The sequence below is a fragment of the Telmatherina bonti genome (genome assembly GCF_933228915.1).
Source record: "Telmatherina bonti genome assembly, chromosome: 7".
Classification (NCBI taxonomy): domain Eukaryota; kingdom Metazoa; phylum Chordata; class Actinopteri; order Atheriniformes; family Telmatherinidae; genus Telmatherina; species Telmatherina bonti.
Window position 1 is genome coordinate 17,128,237 of NC_136625.1, and position 27,673 is coordinate 17,155,909.

Here is a 27,673-nt window from a genome sequence, read left to right on the forward strand (position 1 = left end):
TGTCCAGAGAAAAAAAAACAAAACACATGCTTTATATATTTTATTGCAATGATAACACAGTTATATTCCAGACATCCAATTTTATTAAATTACACTCCAATATCGCAGGAGACAGTCTCAAGAATGATATCGATCCAAATGTGGACAACTAGGTGATCAAAAGACACGGTTCTTGACCAGAGATAAAACGTGAAAGTTCCAACATTTTCACTTTATTTCCCCCAGAAATGTGCGATTAGAAGCAGCAGCAAAGAGAGTAATACTACAATACACAAGAGACTGATACTGTGCAACAGTCAAGAACAGCTGGGAAAAAAATAGTCTTTTCCTTTTTTGTGAAACAATTACGCCAATATTTCTAGTCTGACAAGTGGCACGCTGGCAACTGAAGAAACAAGAGACACATTCTTCCTGTTAAGGAAAGAAAAAAAAAAAGAAAACACGATGACATGTAGGAAAGACAGCTACAAACCTCAGTGGGACTAAAGCAGAAAGAAACAAAAAGAAACCAACTTAACAGACTGGACGAGTTTGTTTCAAAGAGCAAAAGAAAAAACGTACAGCTGTGTACAAATACATTAAAATATTTAATCGGATTGCATGGAAGCTTTCAGGCTTGTGGCAGTATTACAAAAGCCACTGGTTTTATAACCTCAACTTAATGACTGACCGTTGTTGGAGAAATGCAGAAATGTAAAAATCCTGATATTTCATAGATTCCCGCCATGTTTCTGATGCAAAATGCTACATTTAAATGAGTACGTGGTGATTGTACAAAACCGAATGAAAACACTGGAGAACAATGAGTCACCTGCTAACAAAAGGAGGAAGAGAAGCTTGTTTCATAAACTTTTTAGTATTGTATGCATATATCTGATATATCAATAGAGTTCACATATAAATGATACATTTTTATGATTTACAATTAAATATAATCCTCGCTATGACTAAAAAGAGCATCTAAGACATTTCTAGCCAGAGGATAATATAAAGGAAACAGTTTGGACCTCTGTAACTGGACCACAAGTCGCCAGCTGCAGCCGGCTGGAGGAGCTAGATTATAAAACGTACCTATGCCCCGTTTCCACATGATGGCTTGTGTGACACCAGACTTGTTTGGGTCCAAGTCCAGTGCAAACACATTTTTAATGGTTTCACTGAGACTAAAAAAAAAAAAAAAAAAAAAAAAATCTTTGTTTAGCTGTAGATGAACAACCTCATGCTGTGCTTTTTCTGCTAGTTTTGTTTTGTTTAAATAATAATGGAGTTTGCCACTGCAGGTACAAAACAACCAAATGACCTCCACTTTCTGTATTAAAGCATGCATTGCATTTATTTTCTGCTGTTTGGCACTATCTTTACTTTACCTTTACTCTGTATGTGATAGTAAATTATTCAAACATGATTTCTTAGGACTTTAGTTGTTCAGTAAATTCTACAATCTTAAAAAAAAAGAACATTAATTAAGCCAGCTGTGTCCCAGTTGTTCATATTTACTCCTAAAGATAAGTCACATGAACTAGAAGTATTTTACACGGAGTGGAAGATTGCACTATGGTCATGAGCAATTTATAAAAAAATTAAAAAAAAAAAAAAAAAAAGGAAAGAAAAATGTCTAGTACCTCATGAACCAAACAAACTACGCTGTCCAATCAACCATAATCAATCATACTGCCTCAGTATGGTTGATTTCAGTTTTCTTTGACTTAAATACAGGATTTGGTCCATCCGTCATAGTTCAGGTTTTTGCTGACCTCATTCTGCTTAAAGTGCCGCCTGAGAAAGCGATCAGACTCACTGGCATTCAACAGGATGTGAAGCACGCTCCACCAGTATGATGATTACATCCAACATGACAACAATAAAAACAACATGGATCCCAGCCTGTCTTCTCTTACTGGTCATTCAAACACTGTCTCCTCAAAGTCAGAGCTGTGATCTCACAAACAAAACATCCAAATGAATATGGCCAGACATGATTAGTACTTGAAGTGACACAGAAAGGATCATGATACGAGGGAATAAAAGAAAACAAAGTAGAAAAAAAAGAGAAAACAACCATCAGAGTTGCTGACGTAGTCTGATGGATTCCTCAGGCAAACATGTCTGGCAGAAGTTTTATTTTAGCATAAATAGCATTTGGGTTGGAGGAATCGGATCCACCATAAGGCTTCTTTTTAAACATTTTTCCCCATTGTCATAGCCATTAACCTTTCAGTGTTGCGTCTATCCCGGTACTGTTTAGTGGAAGATCTCAACAATATGAGATGGAGCTTCTCAGTGGCCTCAGAGAAGCCAGACTGGCAGGTTCTGGGATCACAGCAGGGGGGGATTGAAGGACAAAGAGAAGAAGAGAGTGATGGGATTGGAAGAAGTTTATGTTTCCGCACTCTGGGGTTTAGTCTCACTCCCATCCCCTTCTTTCCTTACTTGCGTCTCTTCATCTTCCTGTTCCTCCTCCTCATCCTCCTCTTCCTCTGTGTGCTGCTCCAGCTCCTCCCTGGTAATCATCTCAAAGTCGTTTCCGTTGCTGTGCTGCGAGCCTTCGTCTTCTCGTCGGTCGCTGTCTGTATCCGAGTGTCGCTCCTCTGTTCCTTCCTCCTCCGCTTCTTTGCTCTCATCCTGCCCTGCCTCCCTGTTCTGCTCCTCTTCGTTCTCTTCCTCGTCATCGGCATCCTTCTTCTCGCTGTCGGACTTCTCGTCGCTGTCTGACTTCTGAGCCTTAGTGGAGGCACCACTGTCCTTCTCGTCCGTCTTGTCGTAGCCCTTCTTGTCGCTGGTCCGAGGTCCTTTGTACTCGTGCGTGTAGAGCGGCCTGAACGAGTCGATGAAACCAACATCTGCTGTCAGGTTGGGGAGGAACCAGAAGTGATGACGCCCGCCGGTCACCAGCCAGATGATTAGGAAGAGGATGCAGCGGGCTGACGAGTGGAAACAATCAGTAACATGTTTAGTTTGCTACACGTTAACACAGCTTATCATTTGTTAGCACACTAGTACTGGTCAATTGTTATTTTCACTGATATTTTCAAATTTATTCTTTTTTTCTGTCATGTTTAGGAGTATTTTTCCTATTTTGCTTTATGTGAAGCTGCATCTGAGTCAAAGCTGTTGCACAATTAGTCATTACATAACAAATCTTTCCTAACACTGTACTGAATTTAGTCAAAGTGCCCAGTCTACAGATGTGAAAACGCTATCATCCCTGTCAAACAGGACTACAAATTATTCTTATCTTGCCAAGATCTTGGAAGTCTGATTTTGTACAAATGCAACATGTTTGTTTATTTTTCTTAAACACATCATAAAGAAACTTTCACGCGTTAAAAGGTTGCAGCTGCTTCTTCCTTCTGTACTTGTACTTACCAACAGCTAAAAGCAGGATACTGGCAACAAAGCAGCCGGCTGCAACACTTAGATAGTAAACTCCCACACGCATTTCTGCTGGCCAGAGTGGGAACAATGTGGCGGCTATCACTGCAATAACTGAGGCACAAAAAGAAGAAAGATTGGAATGAGATTACTCTCAATTTCATGTTTTGCTCTTTTTCCCCCTGTTAATTAAAAACCCATTTAGGGTTTTTAGATCTAACTCACCGAGGATCAGACCCATAGCAAACGTCTTGAAATGAACAGGGTCATAAATCCACACATACACCTGCAGGAGAGATGCAAAATGTTGGATTTCCAAGTCTAAAAACTGCTAAAACAATTACAAATTCTCCCCCACCTGCTTTTTAATTCTTAGTTTCTTACCTCATTTCCATCCAAGAACAGCTGATCTTCATGAGGCTCCAGTTTAAACTTCTTCTTTACCTCTTTCTTCTTCTTGGGAGTTCCAGGGCTGTCATCCTGTTAAAGACAGCAATAAAATTTACATGTGAAATTACTCTATTGTCAAAGAGTCTTACATTGTCATTGTTATTTGTTAATATACTTTAATGGAAGATTTCAAATTTGCGCTACAGGCGATTGCAGGCGATTTTCCACATGGCTATGCTTCCTCTTTTCTATGACTAATGTGTGACTTTGACCGTCTTTCTGGGACCTCGAACGATCAGCGCTTTTTAACTCATTTACTGTCAGGTTAGGAAGTCAGTCAGATCAGCACACGGTCAAGGCCACTAAAAACAAATATCAAACGCACACGGATCCAAAAATTTCAACATCTGACAGCAGAACATGGACATCTGTACCAATAATGTATGAATGTTTTCTCTGTATCTTAGATACCACGTTTCTGTCATAATCAGAATATTCCTTTTTATTTCTGTATTTTTGGTCAGTGTGTCGAGTCACATACACTTTTTTCTTTTTTGGTTTCGGCAACCTCTGACTCTTTCTTCTTCTCCTTCTCCTTTTTCCCTTTTTTCTCCTCCTCTTTGCCGCTGTCACACTTGATTTTCTTCTCCTCTTTCTCTTTCTTGACGTCCTTCTCAGGTTTTTTCTTCATTACCTTCAGAGCTCGGTGGAAGAACTGCTTCTTTAGAAGTCTACAAAGAAGCAAAGACAACATGATTATGCCCTGAGGGCTTTATGTTAGATACTCATTGCCAAATGTAGCCAAATTTGACATGTAGGCACTGATCCACAAAAGGAAAAGGATTAGCAAAGTTTGATTAATATGCAAAAGTAAAAGATATTTTAGAGATAACCAATGTTAATATCAGTAAAATGAGAAAAATAATCTTCATTTTGTCTTTTTTAAATGTTAAATACCACTTTAATTAACTGAGATTTTAGATGTACTCATTTTAAGCTAATAAAATATTAAACTTCACATTCAGCAAGTTTCACGTTGGGCTCTGAGTAATCATGATGTTTTTTTATTATATTTCCACATATTATAGAACTACTGATTAATCAATCATCAAAATGATTTATGGATAAGAACATCAGTGATGAAAAGATCAGGTTAAAGTCTCACACGCTAGCCTTTTTCTAACTTCATGGCATGGAAAAACTTTCTGGGTCAGTTGTATTTTCTACTTTTCCAACTTTACTTCTACTACAGAGAACAATCATTAACATTTAAATTTGGAGGTAGAAATAATCAAATTCCAAATATGATTTGGACACACAGATCCCAGTGCACTGCTGAATCTTATGACTGACTCTAAACACACAAGTGTTGACATATTCAGGAGGTATAACCTGAGAAAAACTGCTGGAGTGTACGGACACTGTCACTAAGCCTCTCTCTGAGCCATCAGTGCTTGTATTACTGTATTGTTGCTTTATAAATGGACACCAGGAAGATTATGGTATCTGTTAGCTGCTGCTAATAAGGTAACAAACAACAACAAAAAAAACAAATACAATGTTTTCGCACTAACTTTCAGAATCTGGTCAGCTTACGTTAAAATCGAGGCTGTGCTACAAAACTGCACAAAGTATCGCTAACTATCATAATAGTGAAAGAAAATTATCATTTTTTTTACTAACTGAGTACAGATTTTGAGGAATGTCTTAAGAGCAGCAGTGTGTGTTAACAGCAGACCTGTTGAGGTAATCCACCACTGAGTCCCTGGTGGTGAACAGTGCTTCCTCTCCCTTCTTGGCTTTTGCCCATTTAGAGTCCAACAAACAGTCCACTGCCTTGGAGGCTAAATGTAGGAGCATAGAGAAACAATGCGGTTATGAATCAAAATGTCCTGCTGTGATTATTAACCATTTATTGGACAAAGAAGTATATTTAGTCACTTCATAGGACATACAAAATATTGCCTCATGCTACTGTATGAAATCATAGAACCACAAGCTTTCTCCACCAATCATCAAAGATCAGGCTTTTTCCCAGACACTTCATTCAGATTAGTTTTCAACATCAAAATAAAAAAAGAAACCATTAGAAAAATGAGCACTTACTACTTTAGGATAATTGTTTTAGAATAAAGCAAGAGTTTTGAAGTCTTATAATATCCTCAAATATCACAAAACCACTCTCCAGTTGAACCATTGTCAATCCTGTCCAATAAAGGGTTAATGATAACAGCAAAACACACCATAGCCTCTCAGTTAAAACTTATCCAGTCAATTAATTAATCTGTAAACAGAGAGTAATGAGGAGAAAATAGCAGATTTGTCAAGATAACATAACTGAATCTCAGTAAAATAGTTTGACGTTGGATCTGAAACACTGAACAAGTTTGTTTGTCAAACTTGTTGCTGGATTTCAAACAAGAATAGTAAACTACCCTTATAATTCAGCCTGTTTTTTGTTTTTCTACCTGGTGAATGAAATCCAATATTCTCTCTGAAGCATTTTCGGTTTCCATTAACAACTTTGGAGTGTAATGAGCTATGAGAGCCTCCTCTGTGAAAACAGCTGCCTGCTGCCACTAAAAATGACACCATTAACAGTAACTTTGGGGCCTGACAGCTTAACAATGAGCTGAAAGAAACTACTTTAATTATCAGCTCACAGGTAAACGCTTCCCCAAGCCAAGCCGAGGGCACTTTATTTTTATTCCTCTCCAGATTCAGACTGTTTTACATGTTATGACTGAAAGAGTAGAAAACAAACATGCTATCCCTGTGAAGTTATGATGAGAGGAGCTGCAGACTGTGGTCAAAGCAATCTCAGACTCGTATACAAGAAGCACTTTTGTTATAAACAAACTTCATTTTGCAGCTTTAAGAATCTACAAGATTTAATTGAAGAAGATGGAGAGTGTAAAGAAATGTCTCTGCAGGAGACAGACCTCTGGTGGAGGTTTGAAACTCCTGCCAGCAGTTTCTCTGCTTGTTGGCAAGATTTCACAATAACATGCTGGGCAGAAGGTTGAAGAATGGTTAATTGTAGAGCACATTAGGTTTTTGGCAGAAAAAGTTCTGTGAAGACAAAAAAAGACAACCCCCCTCAAAAAACCCAACAAAAAAAAAACAAAAACATAAAACAGAACAGCTGAAAGCTTAAGTAGGCACTTGGAAAATGTTGTGAAGCTGATGCAGAGTAGCAGGCCTCGGCAGTCACACCATGCTCTGCCCACAGCTACTGAGTAAACAGTATTTCCCAAAAATGACAGATGGTTTCACTGTGCCACAAAACAAGATAAATATAAAAAGGAGAAAGAAGTAATAAAAAGTGAGAAAGCATTCAACACAGCATTGTCTTTAAATGTGACTAAATCAACTCTTCCATAATGCCAGTGTCTGTGTGGTGGACACCACAGGACAAGTTTGGACAGCCTTTTTCTGAGTCATATTCCAGCTAATGCAGATGTGTGTGCAGCTGGACACCAACCAATGAAGTAGTCGACTCGGTGGCCCATCATGTTTGTGGACTTGGTTGGGCAGTTAAATCGAAGATACTTTGCCACCGCCTTCTCCTCCTTGGTGGGCTCACTCACCTCCTGTGAACCGAACCAGAAACAAAAAGCCAATTACATGCAGTTCTGCAGCCTGACAAAATAATACTTTGCTATATTCTGGGGATGAACGACAGTTAACTACATAGAGCAGATCAAATCACAGTTCCTTTAGTGGCCTTCATTTATTCCCACCGCAAGCTGCATGAGATTAAACTATTTCATCCAACAGCCAGTTACATAAAATCAGATGTTTGCAACCAGTTAGTCACTTCTCAGTTTCCTAAATTTAATCATTTTCATTTGAACTTAATAATGTCAAACATTTGATCTGAAGCAAGAAAGGGAGTTTAAAAAAACACAGTGTTTGCTCATTAATATATTCATCACTTGTTGAAAAGTTCCACATCCACATCTGTCCTGCCTAAACACCAGTGTGTTTTCTGTCACACTGTCCAGGACCAATTTCATTCAACTTGGTGAAGACGGGCAAAGAAAGAACTAATCAAATGTTGGTTCTGGCCTTAAATGTCTGTCCATAAACCCTCCACAAATGTCTGTTCTAATATAGTTCAATCATATAACAGGTAACCACTAAAGCGTCATTCATTCAATTAAAGAATTAATAATCAAGCTTTATTTATACAGCACTGTTCATACATGTGCAACCCACAATGCTTTATAGATCTATTGACATATCTCATAATCAAAACATCTATTCAGTTAGTCAAGGAGTGTCCAGCTCCTGTCCACAATCCTGCACGTTTTCCATGTATCCCTGATCCAACTCACCTGACTCAAACTAATCAGTCAATGTGTAGAACTTCATTACCTGTTAGATCCATTTAATGTAAGCACAGTGTGTTGGAAACTACCTCAAAAACCGACAAGACATCAGCCCCTTAAGGACCAACTTTGGGCACCCCTGAATTAGACACTACAGTTACATGCAGAGTTCAGTTGAGCAAACCTCTCTATTTAATCAGACCATTGTTCTTGCTCCAGTAGAAATGTGCAGGACTGCAATTCAGCCATTAAGTGAATTATGTTGATGGGAAGATCCATTGTATATGGAAAAAAAGTTAAATCTACTGCACAGACTTCATCTTTAAATTGAGTGAATAGTGGTTTTGTCAGATGATGCTTGAAATGCTTTATGCGACGAGTTGTACATAACCATATCAGGCTACTTTTATGCCCACAAAACAAGAAAAATGTGTATATCTATTTTCATTCAACTTTTCAAAACTCTTTTGCTAATATGATTTTGACAATTTGAACTTAACTAATTGTACAAAAAAATGCAAATATTTGAGTGAAAGGAATTAAGATAATTTATAAATCTTATATGAAACAAATATATAGTTTTTTATTTTTTTAGAAAATACACATAGAAAATGGAACTTTGAAGAATTTAGTGTACACATGCATGAACAAATTACCTCCAGCTTCATTATCTGGGTAAGACCGCGATATATCGATTTAAGTTAGCTAAAGTTTTTAAACATGCCCAACAATATGGCTATAAAATTAATTAAATTAAATTTAAAAAAAAAAAGTTATGCTGGATCTGACAGAATGTCAGTTTAAAGGCACATGAATCAAAATATTTTATCTTAATTTAAGAAGAAAAAATATTCTATAAGAAAAAAACCTATGGTAAATAAATGTTGAATTATATCATGTCAGAATACTTTACTTGTCCAACTATGTAGTTTTTCTTCATATGTATTTAGTAAAAAAAAACTTTTGCTGTTAATCTCTAACTTGCACACCATAGTATCCAAGTGTGATTGTTTAAAACAACCAATAGTTAAATATGGCTGAAGACGCTGAAACTATTGTTCAATCGACTATGTAATAAAACGATGAGCATACAGCCTTAATTCTCAATGTTTATTTAGTGGATCAAATCCAAAGCTCTCATTCAGATCTTATTACATCCAATAATGGGAAACAAGAATAGCAGGATGTTCTTTGAGTCTATTGTTCTTTACTGGTGGATAGTTAGGGCAAGTTTTCAATATCAGCGTCTAGCTATGATTGATGAAAACACTGTTTACAAACGTCTGCTTATGTTTAAATCCAGATTTGAATAACTACCAATTGATTTGACCAAGTACTGATTAGATCAATAATGTATTTTCATTTCAGTACCTCGTTAGGAAAATTGCACCAGCAAAACATCGTGTAAACACTTTGTAAACTGTTGCACTGACTTAAATTAAAGTTTTACAGAGCAAAGCGCTTCTGGAGAAACGCTGTGTTTCAGCTAAATCCAACCTGAGATATACAGAAATGTATTATGTTGGCATATTAATTAAATTCTGACAGATTGCCCAATGTTATGTAAACACGCCTGGTAAAGCTGACGCAGCTTAGCCAGCAAACACTCAGCTCAATCTCAATTAACATAAAAAATGGCTGCAGACAGAACTCAGTAGAAAGTGTATCAATTCCATTAGATAGTCTAAATCCTCATGATTTTTGCCGGCAATGACGAGAACAATAAACTCTGAAACATTTAGGCAAAATAAAATAAAATAAAAATATTTGTATTCTGTACCCAGCTAATGCTAGCTACCGTTAGCTATCATCTGGTTTCAACTGCAGCCTGCTAAAGAGTCCTCGTGAGAAAGCAGCCGTCAACAGAAACCCAGCAGCGGGTCAAATATGAGTTCCTGAATTTGACAAGTGCCGCGTCAACCTGAAGGAGCACAATCTTATCAGAAACAAAGTGATGTTACCTGGACCCGCTTCTTGTGCCTCCTGCGCTCCGCCATGATCCTCCAACTCAGCTTCTCCGTGCGCGTGGCTGCGCACGCGCAGTGAGTATCGCGAGATTACCCGGGTAACGGCGAGGAAACACTGAGCAGTTCAGTCCCATCCGCCATTGACAAAACTAATAACTTTTTTCTTTCTTTCTTTTTTTTTTTTTTTTTTTTAAGTTGTAATTCATCTTCTTCTTTTAAAAGTAAACTTTAAAAGAAAAATAACAACAACAAAAAAAATTCTATTTAGGGAGTCACAAAGTCCTCCCGTGGGCTCACCATCTGCGGGAGGAGCCGTAGGGGTCGGGTGCAATGTGAGCTGGGCGGCAGCAAGGGGCGGGGACCCTGGCGGTCCGATCCCCGGCTGCAGAAGCTGGCTCTAGGGACGTGGAACGTCACCTCTCTGGTGGGGAAGGAGCCTGAGCTTGTGCGCGAGGTTGAGCGGTTCCGGCTAGATATAGTTGGACTCACCTCGACGCATGGCTTGGGCTCTGGAACCAGTACCCTCGAGAGGGGCTGGACCTTCTTCCACTCTGGAGTTGCTCATGGTGAGAGGCGCCGAGCAGGTGTGGGCATTCTCATCAGCCCCCAGCTTGGTGCCTGCACGTTGGGGTTTACCCCGGTGGACGAAAGGGTAGTTTCCCTCCGCCTCCGGGTGGGGGGACGGGTCCTGACTGTTGTCTGTGCTTATGCACCGAACAGCAGTTCAGAGTACCCACCCTTTCTGGAGTCCTTGGAGGGAGTGCTGGAGGGTGCTCCTTCTGGGGACTCCATTGTTCTGCTGGGGGACTTCAATGCTCACGTGGGCAATGACAGTGACACCTGGAGGTGAGTGATTGGGAGGCATGGTCCCCCCCCCTCTGAACCCAAATGGTGTTTTGTTATTGGACTTCTGTGCTCGTCATGGATTGTCTATAACGAACACCATGTTCCAGCATAAGAGTGTCCATATGTACACCTGGCATCAGGATTCCCTGGGCCGCAGTTCAATGATTGACTTTGTAGTCGTATCGTCGGACCTGCGGCCACATGCCTTGGACACTCGGGTGAAGAGGGGGGCGGAGCTGTCAACTGATCACCACCTGGTGGTGAGTTGGCTCAGATGGTGGGGGAGGAAGCCGGTCAGAGCTGGCAGGCCCAAACGTGTTGTGAGGGTCTGCTGGGAACGTCTGGCTGAGTCCCCTGTTAGAGCGAGCTTCAACTCCCACCTTCAGCAGAGCTTCGAACATGTCCCGAGTGAGGCGGGGGACATTGAGTCCGAATGGGCTGTGTTCCGTGCCTCTATTGCTGAGGCGGCCGGCCGGAGCTGTGGCTGTAAGGTAGTTGGTGCCTGTCGTGGCGGTAATCCCAGGACTCGTTGGTGGACACCAGCAGTGAGGGATGCCGTCAAGCTGAAGAAGGAGTCCTATCGAGCCTTCTTGGCCTGTGGGACTCTGGAGGCAGCTGATGGGTACCGGCGGGCTAAGCGGCATGCGGCTTCGGCTGTTGCCGAGGCAAAAATTCGGGCATGGGAGGAGTTCGGCGAGGCCATGGAGAAAGACTTCCGGACGGCTTCGAGGAGATTCTGGTCCACCATCCGGCGGCTCAGGAGGGGGAAGCAGTGCTCCATCAATACTGTGTACAGTGGAGGTGGGGAGCTGCTGACCTCAACTCGGGACGTTGTGGGTCGGTGGAGGGAATACTTCGAAGACCTCCTCAATCCTACCAACACGTCTTCCCATGAGGGAGCAGTGCTGGTGGACTCAGGGGTGGACTCTCCTATCTCTGGGGCTGAAGTCGCTGAGGTGGTCAAAAAGCTCCTTGGCGGCAAGGCCCCGGGGGTGGATGAGATCCGCCCGGAGTTCCTTAAGGCTCTGGATGCTGTGGGGCTGTCCTGGCTGACACGCCTCTGCAGCATCGCGTGGACATCGGGGGCAGTACCACTGGATTGGCAGACTGGGGTGGTGGTGGTCCCCCTTTTTAAGAAGGGGGACCGGAGGGTGTGTTCCAATTACAGGGGAATCACACTCCTCAGCCTCCCTGGTAAGGTCTATTCAGGGGTCCTGCAGAGGAGGGTCCGCCGGATAGTCAAATCCCGGATTGAGGAGGAGCAATGTGGTTTTTGTCCTGGTCGCAGAACAGTGGACCAGCTCTATACCCTCTCTGGGGTCCTGGGGGGGGCATGGGAGTTTGCCCAACCAGTCTACATGTGCTTTGTGGACCTGGAGAAGGCATTCGACCGTGTCCCCCGGGGGCTCCTGTGGGGGGTACTCCGGGAGTATGGGGTACCGGACCCCCTTGTACGAGCTGTCCGGTCCCTGTACGACAGGTGTCAGAGCTTGGTCCGCATTGCTGGTAGTAAGTCGGATCCGTTTCCGGTGAGGGTTGGACTCCGCCAAGGCTGCCCTTTATCACCGATTCTGTTCATAACTTATATGGACAGAATTTCTAGGCGCAGCCGAGGTGTTGAGGGGATCCGACTTGGTGGCCTCAGGATTGGGTCCCTGCTTTTTGCGGATGACGTGGTCCTGTTGGCTTCATCTGGTCGTGATCTCCAGCTCTCGCTTGAGCGATTCGCTGCCGAGTGTGAAGCGGCTGGGATGAGAATCAGCACCTCAAAATCTGAGACCATGGTCCTCAGCCGGAATAGGGTGGATTGCCCTCTCCAGGTCGGGGGTCAGGTCCTGCCTCAAGTGGAGGAGTTTAAATATCTCGGGGTCTTGTTCACGAGTGAGGGAAGGATGGAGCGCGAGATCGACAGACGGATCGGTGCGGCGTCTGCAGTAATGCGGACTCTGCGCCGGTCTGTCGTGGTGAAGAAGGAGCTGAGCCAGAAGGTGAAGCTCTCGATTTACCAGTCGATCTACGTTCCTACCCTCACCTATGGTCATGAGCTGTGGGTTGTGACCGAAAGAACGAGATCTCGTATACAGGCGGCTGAAATGAGTTTCCTCCGCAGGGTGGCCGGGCTCTCCCTTAGAGATAGGGTGAGGAGCTCGGTCATCCGGGAGGGGCTCAGAGTAGAGCCGCTGCTCCTTCGCATCGAGAGGAACCAATTGAGGTGGCTCGGGCATCTGGTCAGGATGCCTCCTGGACGCCTCCCTGGTGAGGTGTTCCAGGCACGTCCCTCTGGGAGGAGACCCCGGGGAAGACCCAGGACACGCTGGAGGGATTACATCTCTCGGCTGGCCTGGGAACGCCTCGGGATCCCCCCCGCAGAGTTGGCAAATGTGGCTGGGGAGAGGGAAGTCTGGGCTTCCCTGCTTAGGCTGCTGCCCCCGCGACCCGACCCCGGATAAGCGGCAGAAGATGGATGGATGGATGGATGGAGTCACAAAGTAATGGGCGATGTGTTTGACAATTATGTTTGGCTTCATTCATTCATTCATTTCCCGAACCGCTTATTCCAATTCAGGGTCGCGGGGAAGCTGGAGCCTATCCCAGCTGGCTTTGGGCGACAGGCAGGGTACACCCTGGACAGCTCGCCAGTCCATTGCAGGGCATTATGTTTGGCTTGTTAAATAATATTAATAAACTGCCATTGTCATTGTATTATTTTGAGAAAATATTTATCATTTTTGTATATAAAATACAATTCTTCCACAATATTTTGTATGTTTTCCATTCACAAAGAGTCATTGTTGAAATAGATAGAATAGTTAACAAACAAATAAACTAATAAAATCTCAATTTTGAGTATTTTAAACTGCTTAAAAGGTAATTAAACATACAAAGTGTTTTTTAAAACTACATTCATAGGATTTAATGTCAAAAGACAAATCCTGAAACTTAATCATCTTTCATCCAGTCTGTGATATGGATGCCTTTATCATCATGACAGGAATTTCCACAACAAGCTCCCATGTAGAAAAACACTTTATTTACAGTCAAACAAAAACAAAAAGTAATAAACACCCAATGCAAACATGCTCTTCTCTGATGTTTCTCCAGTATGACTTTTAGGATTCTTCTTTTCAGGCTACTTGGAAAAGTGAAGTTTAGCAGCTTAAAAGAATAAGAAAAAGCTGCAATGACCCTAATGTGTGCAATGAAAAAGAAGAAAAGTCACGTAGAACTTTCTAAAGATCTCATTACTCAAATTCCACACCATATTCACTCCACTGTTTTAAAAAAAATATGTACATACGTGAAAATACAAATATTTAGCAGACACCTAGGCATATTTAGAGCCTGTACAGTAGTACAAAAGCATTATAAATTCAGTGACTCATTTAAATATATCCACCACTGTGGCAGCAGCAGTTTATCAGGTCTGAGGGAGCAGATGAAACCTGTTCAGCTAAGATTTTTCCACATTATAACCACTGGTCAGACTGTCTCACTGCTGGCAGATGGAGGGGAATTGTTCTCTGCCTCATGGAGGTGCTCAGTGGATTTGAGGACCTCTGGGTCTCTTGGACTCGCCATCATGTCCTCACTGTTGCAGTTAACAGGGGAACCAATCTCTGGGGAACGGTCACCAGGCTTGTCAGGGGTGGCCTGCAGGGTGGTGCTGGATAGTGGTAGGTTCATCATGTACATCATGCCACCCAGGCGTCGTGAAACCTTTTGAGGAATGAAGAAATCCACATTGTTACATGATGCAACAAAGTCTGCACCAATTTCCTGAGTAACCCTTTTCCATAGACTTAATTCCATGTTGCTTATTTCCATCTATGAATTCAGGATCCTGATGGTTTAATGTCAAGAAACTGAAAAGAGATATGGTGCTGATGTTATTAAATCGTCCCATCTTTTTTTCCCCTCTTAAAACATCTGTTATGAAAAAGCCTTTTGTGTTGTATTTTATTAGAATCATGGTTTTGTTATCAGCCTCTCCAAGGCTCATCATCAAGCTACTTTTGTCTTTACACCTCTCAAACAACGTAATTTCTTCATTGACATATTTTTTTCTTTCCCTTGTGAAGGAAAGCTCCAGCCTTATATAACCAAGCTGATGATAAAATCTTTTGTGTATATTTTTTGCAGACATCAGGCTCTGAGGACAAAAGAAAGTGGAAGTATAACACACCAACTTTTCAGCAAACTATAGTTTTGGGGGCAGCTGTCGCTCAGGAGGAAGATCAGTCGTCTTTCAACTGGAAAGTTGGGAGATTGAGTCTAGGCTTCCCCTGACTATGTGCTGAAGTGTCCTTGGGTAAGACACTGAACCCCAAGGTGCTCTCCGATGTGCCTATCGGGGTATGTAAGTCATTCATTCATTCATTCATTCATTCATTCATTCATTTTCCTAACCGCTTAATCCAGTTCAGCGTTGCGGGGAAGCTGGAGCCTATCCCAACAGTCTTTGGGCGAAAGGCAAGGTACACAGCTCATATGTAAGTCGCTTTTGGATAAAAATGTGTGCTAAATGACCATAGAATAGAATCTAATTTAACAAGATTCAAGTTCTTTAATGACTCAATGATAAATTCTCTGTTAGTTTCTATTTTATACCTGTGAGCGGATCTTCAGAGCCGGCCCCAGTTTGAGCCCCAGTGTGTCCAGTAGGTGCTCCTCTGATAGGAGAGGCAGTGTCTCCCCGTCAATCATGTGGTCCTTGAACGTCTGGTGAAATCATCTAACATTACTACAATAAAGACTCAACAGATTGGGTATGGAAGAGATAAGTCACAAACATCACAGGTACCTACCTGAGCGTATTCAGAACATGTGGGTATACTGTTTATAAAGCTGTAAACATCATTAACTGTCCACTTCCTTATGTCTTCAGGCACCTCATCTCCATTAAGAAAAAGATTTGGTGGGCCTAAAAGATAAATAATTTATATAAATGAAATGATTTTAATGATTTTATGCACTGTTATTTACCATATATTCACTCCCCAAACTCACCAGGTGGGAGGAAACCATTTCCAGGGACTGGGAACATGTAGGGCACCCCCGTCAGAGCGCCACCAGCGGAGGGATACATAAATTTCTCCTGGAAAGCAGAGCATTGGCTGGATATGTCTTTGTCATTTGCACCACCGCTGTTCACATCTGAGCACCCATCCTGAGAGGTCGTGCAGGCCTTACGCAGGCCCGCCTCCCCCTCCTTGTAGTTCTTTCTGCTTCCTGTGGTAATTTCAGAGTCTATTTTGGCCTGATGGTGTGTCTTACTGGTGGGGCATTCTTCTCCCAAATCTCCTTTTGCTTCCATCTCTTTTTCCTCCCCTGATGTGGCTTCTGGGCTCTGTTCTATACTTTTATCTTCAGTGTGGCCCTTCAGGTTGGCCACCTGGCTCTCTGTACTCTTGTGAACATTTGGCCTCCTTCCGGCCCGCCGTCCCCTCTCTCTCTGCAGCGTGCTGATTGGTGGGTAAGGACTGGCTGACATGAGTATGCTGTTGGAGTGCAGCTCATCGAGGGATGGTCGGTGGATGAAGACGTCATGGCCATCTGGAAAACGCTGACGACCTCTGAACATCATGGGGTTGGAGGGATATGACATAGGATTATCGATTCCCATCAGTCCTTTCTGGTGAGCATTCTCCAGCTCTTTCTGATGCAAGATGGCATTCATCTCCATTCTGAAAAGGAGCACGCACAAATATTTTGTCATATTTGGGTAACAATGATGACAGAAAAACAATGTTGGAGCAAAATGAATCATTGTATTCAGCAGAAACTGATTCAAGACTCTGTGCTGGTGGCATAATTTTGTGAGATGCTCATGATATTCTGCGTGCACTACCTGGCTATATTTTGCTTATGTATGAGTTCTTGTCGCCGGGCAACTGTTTCCATGGGTTCGGAGGGCAAGAAGCCATAGCCAGCTGAGAAACAGAATGAGAAGAAATAAATAAACTGGTGATGTTTATTCTTCTTACTTAAAACTGTAAAGTCAATCTGAGAATGGATCTAATGACTGATTGCTGAGCTCACCTGGTCCTGGGAACGATCTACCTGGCAGAACATTACCATGGTGGGGTAGAGGGGGGCCGAGGTGAGGTCCCATGTGAATCTGTCTGGCATCAGATGCGACCATCTCACTAGGAGGAACCAACTCCCTGATGGGAGAAAGGCAAATATGAAAACAACTAAAAAACAATATGCAGCTGATTACTAAGATATAGTCTGGCCTTAACACATGAGAAGTCCTCCACGCTTTCCATATCTACTGTTTAAGTTAGAGAGTGAATTCAGGAACAGACCTTTCCATGAAGCGAGGTTCGAACTGTGCCGGTACCCCCTGTAACCGCTGCTGCCCCTGGGCGAGGATCTGTGGAGCCATGGCCATCTGGTTCCTCATAATCAGCTCCTGCCTCTGCCTCAGCTCTGCAAGAGATGAAAGAGCACCTCAGGCCACCTGAAGGCCAGCTTGACCAGAAAACTTGGAACATGTTCTAAATATTAAATCTGCAGACTGAAGCTGCTGCTACTGAGTATGTCTAATCAACAGAAATCCCAACACGATGCATTATACAAGCTCACAAAGTTGTTTAACTTGTTTCTGCTGCACAGTTTGACCAAATGTAATCATCTAGTGCATTGTTAATCTAATTAAAGGACTACAAAACTATCTCGTTCTCACCTCCAGCTGACATGCCGTTGACCAGTCGATACCAGTGCTTTTCATCCAGAGTGCCTTGCTCTCCTAGTGTTGTCATCTTCCTCAACTGCTCCCGTGGGGTCATGACATGCACACAGTCTGTCACCTACAGGCGAATGCTGTTGGTAAGAAGATTCAGATCAATAACATGATTTCCACCAATCTGAGAAAAAAAATGACAGCTAATTCTTCACATTCACAATTTCACATGTTAAATTCTGTTATGTGAAAATGAAAACAAAATGACAGCTTAATGAACTAGTGGTAATGATTTAAATTGAAAGCTTAATGAACTAGTGGTAATGATTTAAATTGAAAGCTTAATGAACTAGTGGTAATGATTTAAATTGAACCAGTTATGATTATAAAAAGTCAAGATGAGGTACAAGGTACAAGCTGGGATATATTTTTGTAGTTTCCTCTCATGACCACTGGAGTGCAGCATTTATCTAACATATGTACCACTTCCCTACAGATTACTAAATACTACAAGATTGCATAATCTCCCCAAAATACCACAGTAATGTACATATTCTACCAAAACACTAACATGAATGCAAAAAGAAAAAAAGGGATATTCAAAACTGTTGAGAAAACTTTATTCCGGCAGCATCATCATATTCTTGCTGTTGCAGAAAAAAACCAAAACAAACAGAATTGTGACCCTACTGGTTGAATTGTTAGTAGAAATGTTCTCTTATAGACAATACCCACCCCTGCACAACTATCACAGTAACCTCTGACCCTTACTTTCACTTTTCTCACCTCCATGGCATTAAGTATTAATCTTAAACCCACCTTAGTGCTAATGGTTTGTACTGTAATGCAAACCGATCCTATACTTAAATCCAAATCCTATCATGTGATGACCTGCAAAAATGCTCCCATGTTTCAGAATTCCGCTGATCTTTCAGAGAAAACCAACACACTCTCATCTCAATGTTGTTTTCGGCAGAGCCAGCAGCCCGTCTATGCGCGTATGGTCAAATTAAGCACCTTTAATTAGTCTTCTACACTGCATAAATCACATTAAAATATTTGATATTGTAAACAATTTATTAATCCAGCTCTGTTAATCCAAGGCCATTCCGTGACACACATCTGGACACACAAACATAAGCACACACCATGCTGAAATTTGCAGAGTACCTTCTTGTACATATGACCAAAACATTGTTATATGTCTGTCTATGTAGGGGGCATGCGTAAACTGTGCACATTTTATTTATGCTGTCCCCTCCCCCAGACAAATGCTGCCATGAGAATTGCCCCGAGGCGCTGTGCATTATCCACAGTCCCTCAAGTTCCCTCTGAAACCCGTGTAATCTGAGGGCTGTAATCCTCCTGTTAGTCCTGCAACAGTCTGCTGCCTACATCTGCTGACCTTCTTGCCCTGTCCAACCCCCATTCCCAACCTTCTCAGGCCCCCACTACCCCCAGGATCCTATTAGCTAAGTCCTGGCTATACAGCACTTTAAAGGGATGTGTTGGAGGTAATCTGAAGGTTTAGAGTTTTACCCTCAGCAAACCTTGCCAGTAAGCATCCCGTACAATACACCTCTAAGTGCTAAGCCTATTAGTGTCCATTAGCTTCCTGGATGTCCTAAAAACACCTTGGGGATAAATCTGGGGATGCAATCGGTTTATGTAGAGCTATGAGGCGCAAACACATGCACCCTCCACCTCCTTTTTCACCAATTTCAGAACAGCTCATATCAGCAAATGAAAAGATTTTTTTTTCTTTTTTCACATTTATATCTCAGTAACACCCAAGTGGGCACTAAACTCCACACCTCAGGCCATGCTGTGATATCTCCTTTAGACACTTGCAGCTGGGCGTTAAATACAGTCAAATATTCAAGATGATTGGGTCTCTAGGGTTGTAATGTGAGAGGATGAGCCGCTCAAAAAGTTAACAAGTCACGCTTAGTAAATTATTCAACATGTCAAATGAGTTAAATAACTCTCCTCCAAATGTCAAACTGAGCATGAGCATTCAGAATGGATTGAAAAGTTGCCTGTGTTGGTACATAATGCTCATTAGATGCCAGTACAGTGAATTCACAGAACTGTCAGCATTTAATGTTCATCCTGCATCTTTTTTTGAATTCTAAATGATTCCTACATCTACTTGTGCAATTTAACAGTAGTCCTTTCTTGAATAAAAATAATTTTTAAAAATCTGTAAATAGCAAGCTTTGTAGCAAAACAACAGCAACAAAAACCAAAAAAACAAAACAAAACCCCAAAACAACCCAAAACCTCACAGCTGTAGAAGAAAACATTTCTGGCAAGTCAGTTTTGTTGAATCCTTCTCAAACCTGTAGTCACATCTGTGCAGTATGATAGCTTTTGGTCAATTTTTCAATTTGCATAAAGCTTCATAAATACAAAAGGTAAACAAAGTCAGCATGTTCGTAGGTGAGATTCGCTGGTTTGTATTTCAGCTGCAGTGCAGTTTCTGCAGGAACCCTACAATTTTCTTTGAAACATCCGTTTGCAAGCTTGGAAATGATTTCATAAATTGGTTTCCTTCTGTGGCAGACACATTTTCTCCTCCACATGGCTGAAACAGACCAACAACAATGTCATCAAGTCTTCTCAATGTTTACAGTATTTCTCAGTATTTTACAAAAAAATAAGATGTTCAGCTCTGTTATTTAAATCCAAATATGTTGCATGAGGCTCACACTGAAGCTACTGTGTGAACCTGAGTTGCAAAGACCTGTTTGACACTGCTCAAACTTTTAATCTCTACACATATATACATGAGTTATTGTGCTGAAACACACACTCTAATCTCACTTCTCTCTTGCTTCTTTGGTAAACAGGTCTTACATACATGTTTTAACCAACTGAAACATTTTGTGAGTGAAACTGTTGCCAAAGATGAGCTACAAAAACCCCTGTCACATTTCTTGAGCGAGCAGAGGCCACACCACAGCTGCCAAATCCGGGGATTGGACTCCTTGGATTTGCTGTTGCCTGGTTAATCTCATTACAAGAATGAATTAAAGAGAAAAATTGCTGACAACTTAGATGGAGCCCTGAGGAGGTCATATCAGACAAGACAGAAGCAGTGTCTAGCCCATCCTAATCCCCTAACGCAACATACATGAGCTAAAGCCATGCATATTCTGTCAGTTGCATGAAGCAGATTACATTTCCAGAGACTTGTACAATGAGTGGCGACCGCAGGTAGTCTTGATAAGATTAAAGATTTTTTTCTGTTCACACTCTAACATAACAAAATAATGAGGGAACAAGTTTTATAAAAAAAACAAACAAACAAAAAAAAAAAACCAGCACTATTTTAGCAAAATCTGGGCTAATTATGATGATTTCAAGCCCTTTACTAATCATACTGGCCTTTAGATTGATCACTCAGTGCCATTTACAAAGTCTACTGCTCACATTTTCCACAATTGCTGTATAATATAATTTAGACAATTTAGACAAAATTATGCTGATAAAAATGATATAGCACAATTTTTTGACTAAACAATAAAAAACACACCAAACAGGTCAGGCACAAGGGAAACCATGTAGAAACAAAACACTAAAGATAAAAAAAAAAAAATCAACTTACCTTCAAGCTTACACTGGTGAACACAGCTTCAAGCTTTTTTAAATATATTTTTTTTGTCCCAGTTCAATAAAAACAATGACACTAAAGAAGAGTGAAAAGTGAACAACAATTATTTCTAAATCTCACAGCACTATTCTGACTTCTGTCCCTCTTTCACTTCAAACTTCTCTGCATCCGACTGACTAAGTGCTCCGAGCTGGGTCTGCTGCCATCCAAGTGCCTTAACTAAAAAAGACCTGTTAAATACCGATTCATTTCATCTCCATTAGCTGGCCTTATCTCCTGCAATAAGCCCTCCCTGTCCTGACATCACTATGATCTCCCATCCAACCGCTCGCTGCACCTTGCAACTGATGTGTAATTACTGTAGCAGCATTGGTCCTAAGCATGGAGTGCTAAACCTCTTTCAACGTTTACCTCACTAATCCCTTGTTAGCACTTTAGGCCATAGTTAAGACACCTAAATGCTTAGCTTCCTTTTCCAGTGGCAAAATGGTGAACCCCCTCCTTCGCTGCTCGCTGCTCAGTGGCACCATGCAGAGAACCTGCATGCTGCTGGTTGTAGGTTTTAACTGACCAACAGATCAGTCTAGGTTTTTTTTTTTTCACATGTCTAGTTTGGGTGTCAGAAGTGTTTCGCTCCCCAGGGTGCTAAAGAGCTGACCCAAACATGCTTGGTGGTAATTTGTCAGAAATCCGACTGAATGTTGGCTGGATCATCCTCTCAGACCTCTTAATCTGACAGTTTGTGCTCACCAAGCTTACAGCAATGGGTCTGCACTTCTTTGAATGATGTTTTCCTAAATGCCTGGTGGGCTGCGAGGTACGCACAGTTGGTGAGTTGGTAAGAAAGCCAAATGGCAGACGCAATGTGGTGGGAGACAGTTGGGGCTTCTGAATCCCTTGTCAATCTGCAGGAAAGCAAAGAGATAAATGCATGTAGAGGTCATCAAACTGCTGTGTTGTTTACCTTAAATATCACAAAGTCAAATGCTTTTAGGGTCCACTTTGTTAAGTCATCATGATGAGTCAGGTGGACTATAGCCAGAGTTATGGATTTATTACCCTGTGTACATACCAGTAACTAAATATTTGAGATTCCAATGATTTATAGACTTTTTTGACTGAGAAATAAACATTCTTCATTATTTTCTGTGTCTTTGTATGATACAGGACGCCAGTTTTTCATCTGAGGATATTTAAACGCACATCAAGTTGATGGAAAATAAAACAATGCAAAGTAAAACCTCAAAGTCCTCAATGTTTTAATGACATCGGTGATTCTGTTGCAAAGAAATACTTGATTATAATCTGAGTTAGGCCTTACATTTAAAAAAAAAAAGGAAATGTTCTCCCCCTCTTTCTTTTTTTTTTTTTTAGGACCTAAATAATTCATAGGGCAGAAGAATATGCTGCAACTGGCAGCTGCAAAATGGCTGTACTGCAATCCAAGTGGCACTTGTCTGTGTCAGGCTCCTCTCATTTGTCTAAGTTTAGCCTCCTTATCTCCCATAACCTTCTGCAAATGACCCGGAAATCATTCACTCCCAAATAGTCTGAATGACACTGGCATCACTCGCTCTGCTACTTCTGGAGTTAGTAAAGTTTCTGACCCTTTCCAGCTCAGTCGTCTTGGAGATTGTGCCTTTTGTGAGACCAGTACCAAGTGAGCCGCCTGTCATGGTTCACCAAATGCTACAGTTCTTTGCTCATCCTATTCCTTATCTGTACAAATTACTAGCTACAAATTTTTGGAGTTAACTTGTCATTTCACCTGTTTCTTGCAGCACATTCATATTAATTGCACTTCTGCACCCTGCAAAATGTCAAGCTTGGTTACTGCAGGTTCCTCTGAGTCTGCACAGAACATGCAGGCTGTCTGGCTTTCACTTTGTCAAACAGTATATAGCTGCTGCTTTGCAAGTTCAGTGAAGAAAGTCTGAGAGCTGATCTTCCTCATGTTGTGTCTTCAACAAGTGATAAGATACGTGGGATAATAGGATTTTTAAATGACTTTTATTTACACTGTCTTAATTGTTTCAGAATTGGGGTTATACATTTTATCTGAGGTCTGTTAAAAAAAAACAAAAAAGAGAAAAGCAAAGTGATGGACTTCTGCCTTTACAGCAGTCATTACAGATTATTAACTAACTATTGAAAGTTATTATTAATTATTTGGCACCTGATCACATGAAGTAATTGAAAAATGAGGATTTCCCTCTTTTCTATTTTCTTCTTTCGAATTTGCATATCTTTACATTTGATTTTGTGCTTTGATAAAAATACACATTGTAAAGCTTCCACCTTTAACAAAATGTAATGATAGAGTTTGAAATATTTATAAACTAATCTATTGATTTATCAATAAAGCAAATAAGCAGATTAATGTGTAACTGGGCTTTTTCAGCATGATGTTAATCTTTTAAGAAGAATGAAGAGTTTTTTTTAAGTCAAGTTTATACAAAAGAGTTTGATCTCATCCTGAAAGTATTAGTATTTGATATAGTATTTAGTGTTTAAGAAACTTCTAACCCTGTGAATTAAATCTTTCATTTCATGACCTTGTCATCACTTAGCAGCAGTAAATCGTACAAATGGTTAGCATGGTGCTAAAATGGTTAAACTCTTCTCACTTTTTTTTGTGTTCACAGACTGAATTTCAATACTACCAAGAACCCAATAATGAAAAGATATTATATAAACACCACATATCTCTCTGATACACTTACTGGTAAACCCAGAAGACAAAATACCTGAAACAACCTATATATCATGTGATGAAACACACTCTGGAGAAACATTAAGAACTTTATGCACAAGGAAAGACAAACACGAGAAAGAATGTGACAAACAGAAAGCAACAACAAAATCATCTGATAACTGTAAAAGAGTGAATCACATCATGGATTGGGAAGAAGCCAGAGTCACCTTCTCAGAAAGGAATAGATACCACCGATGGATCAGGAAGGCCAAAAAGATCCATCGATAGGGATGAGGGATGTTATAACTTGTCACACAGCCGGGATGCCATCCTCCACAGGACATCAGACAGCAGGGGGTGTAGATGTCCTCTGCTGTCTGGAAAACCTAAGAGATAACTAACAAGACTTCTTGTGATCATCATGTGATCATTCTGAAGGAGGCATCAGGAAGCTGAAGCATATCATGGTAAAAGGCCACAGATCCCATTTTATTCTTTCAAAACAATACCTTTGTGTGACTTTTCTAATTATGCTGCCAAACTACAAGAAAAGTGTGAAATATGACCAATGTTGTATTTCTCTACTGCATCCTGGCTGTCATACGGCTCAGCTAGAAATCCTCATTTACATCTGACAAAGCCACCATAGCCATGAACATGTGAAACAACGTTTTAGACAGAAAGTTAGATAAAATTCTTTCATTATGAGTGTTTCTTTTTAGGTCACACATAAAAAAATGTTTTACCCACTCAGGTTCATTAACCTCCAGTTCTGCTCTCTTGTCCACATCTCACATACTCTGAAGATATGAACCGCAATTACTAAATATGGTGTGACGTTGTAAAACAGATTTTTCAGATTTAGGTGATATCAAAGTGACCACATCCATTTCTTTTTCCGTCTATGATTCATCAGCACATCACTGACTTAAATCGAGAAGTATAGAATAACAGTTACAAAAGCAAAAGACACCTGTGGTTGAATCTTAATTTCAGGTTGCCGGCATTAATTTCTGATCTAAATTCGTCTTAAAGTCTTTTGAATGATCTGAGATATGTTATTACAAAAACTCTCCTGAAAGCTTAGAAAAACTGCCAGCTGATAAAACTGTCTTACCCCCCACCCCCCCCCAAAAAAAACAAAAGCAAAACAAAACAGAGTAACCAGAAAAAAAAGAAAAAAAAGAACATATTTTTCATTCTTACTTAAAATATGACTTTTAAATAGTTTTTTTTTTTTTAAAATTGATTTAGGTTCTTCAAAATAGTTATTTTGTTGTTTAGTTTTCAGCTGCTTTTGAATCTGATATTTTTAAAGGAAGATGTATTTATTGTTAGCAAATCTATATTACAGATTTCAGCTCTATAATTTCAAGAAATCCACCCGGCGATGGCTTTGACAGTAGCGAAGGATGAAACAATCAAGGCTGGTGAATTGGTAACAAGATGTGCATTTCAGTCATGTACATAGGAGTACAAGTCCACATTTTTAATCCCTTAAAGAATGTGCAATAAATACCTTTGTTGATAACCAGCTGTTCAGCTGCAGTTAAGTGTGACACATCCAGACTATTTTTGGTTTTTCTTGTGAAAGAAAGAGAAGAAGCCTATTAGAGATATTATTCCTAAATTAAAACCAGCAAAAAAATCACAAAGAAATTCAAATATCGCATTGATTATAAAGAGACAAAAAAAGGTGGTAGCTGTGAAAACATGACAAATATAATAGTATGGTGATGCAACATAGAAGAGAAGGGTGGGGGGTGAGTTGTTGCAATGTGATGTTGCAATGTGATCTGAGAAAAAGTTCTGCTTAGCTCTTGTTAAGCCTTTTGATTTATCAACGTTGCAAACGCCAACATTAAAAAAAGTTCAAAGAAATTAATCTTAGTGCATAGTTGTAACTTAAGCAGGAGAAACTGACATTTTTATCAGAAACATGCCACCAAACATAACATGAGCTCATAATGCAGTTATTAGTGTGTTTCACAAGCAGAGGTGGGGATCATGCTTTCTGTGTGTTTCTATTTGTATGTGAAGCGTAAATTTTAACTGAAAAAAATAACAAACCCAAATGAAGGATTTAGGATTTAAGAGAACAGGGCTTTAGGACATTTAAACCGCTAATTTAAGAATCTCCCAGGTGTAAGCTTTTTACAGGGGATTTCTGTTCGTGTTGTTTGCACCCAGCATTAAGAAGTCACAGTGAGGCGAAGGGATCAGAGCAGGTTTAACCTTAACAAACATTCCTGGCTATAAATTCACTGGGTCAGTGGAGACATAGACCCCATCCATTTTCTAATTACAGCTACAATCTGCTGTCCGGATCACCTGCATTTCCTGTATTCTTGCTGTCAAATGCCAACTGCGTTTAAGCTGTAATCCCCCAGAGTTAGAAGCATTACGTCTTTCATGCCTGGGTAAAATCTTGTTTAGATCCTGACTACTGTAAGATCCCAGGTACTGAGATTCTTAAGGATGAAGAATTCCTAAAATATTATTTAGTCTATGACTTTCAAAGTTTTCTATGAATTTTGAAAAGAATGTAAAGCTTCAATAAATATGCATTAGTAATGCTAAAGAAATTGTTTGAGGAGATCATAAAGAAAAGGTTTTGAATAATTTGGTCCTTTTAAGAAAATTACCATAACTTTTCTTTAAAAAAATGTTGTGACACTAAACACTGACCTATTTGAGCATAAAGGAGCATATATATATATATATATATATATATATATATATATATTTGTGTGTATGTATATATATATATATATATATATACACAAACATTTATATATATATATATATATATATTTGTGTGTATGTATATATATATATATACACACACACACACATATATATATACACATACATATATGTATATTATTATATATATATATATATTTATATTTATATATATATTATTATATATATATATATATATATATATATATATATTACATATATACATACACACACACACACACACAAATCCACTCCTGATCACCTTGCCGTGTGACTTAACTGGGTGAAGACAAAGGGTAAACCAACATGTCCTTGGTAGTTTCTGGTCACTGCTCTACCCTTATTATCTGTGGCAGACTACCAGGCCAGTTGAGGGCAATTATTCAGGCCTTAGAGGCCAACCTGACACGCTGGTACTGCGACACACATCTGCCTGGTGTATAGTGTGGCCTTAACATTTGAAAGAAATACAAGTAGGGAAGAGATAATAAAGTAGCAGCCAATAGACAATACAATTGTCTAAAGTAGTATTTAGAATTGATGATCTTGAGAAATAGGAATAAAATTTAAATGTTAGCATGCTAAAGTTGCTAGGTAAGTGTGGTAGCATTTGGTTATTAACAGTAAAAACAAAAGCTTAAGTTTTTTTTTTTTTCTGGACATTAATAAAATTCAATGATGCAGCGTATTTTGTCACTGGATAAAAGCTCAAATAATTTGAGAATCATTACTATTTTTTTTTTTGGTGTGTGTATAAGCTAGCATTTGATAATTGACACTGATCATGTTGGTTATATAGCCTATAGTGGGTTAAAAAAAGTCTACACTTCAAACCGTTCCACATTACAACCAAAAACTTATTTTCTTGGGTTTTAATATGACAGATCAATGCAAAGTAGCACATAGTTGTGGAGAGAAAATGACATGATTTTAATTTACAAATGTTCAACAATGGCAACGCAATATTTATGGAATACATGATAAACAGTTGTCCTGTGGACAAATTCTCCCACCTAAGCCGTG

At 40.3% G+C, this 27,673-nt stretch overlaps 2 protein-coding genes across 2 annotated transcripts; both read right to left on the reverse strand.

Moving 5' to 3' along the window:
* Positions 1–74: 74 nt before the first annotated feature.
* Positions 75–10,116, reverse strand: sec62 (SEC62 homolog, preprotein translocation factor). Its single transcript, XM_079244111.1, has 8 exons — positions 10,058–10,116; positions 7,247–7,355; positions 5,501–5,606; positions 4,304–4,493; positions 3,757–3,852; positions 3,598–3,658; positions 3,367–3,486; positions 75–2,921 (listed from the first exon to the last, which is right to left on the reverse strand). Exons 1-8 carry the CDS (start codon positions 10,091–10,093, stop codon positions 2,377–2,379), a joined length of 1,263 nt encoding a protein of 420 aa, XP_079100237.1. The 5' UTR covers positions 10,094–10,116; the 3' UTR covers positions 75–2,376.
* Positions 10,117–14,389: 4,273 nt separating this feature from the next.
* Positions 14,390–17,700, reverse strand: samd7 (sterile alpha motif domain containing 7; the record flags this gene model as incomplete). The annotated part of the gene is made up of 8 exons (XM_079244388.1): positions 14,390–14,626; positions 15,518–15,628; positions 15,715–15,830; positions 15,917–16,593; positions 16,758–16,839; positions 16,949–17,073; positions 17,218–17,341; positions 17,598–17,700. The coding sequence occupies 8 exons, from the start codon at positions 17,698–17,700 to the stop codon at positions 14,390–14,392; spliced, it is 1,575 nt and encodes a 524-aa protein (XP_079100514.1).
* Between the last annotated feature and the right edge of the window lie 9,973 nt (positions 17,701–27,673).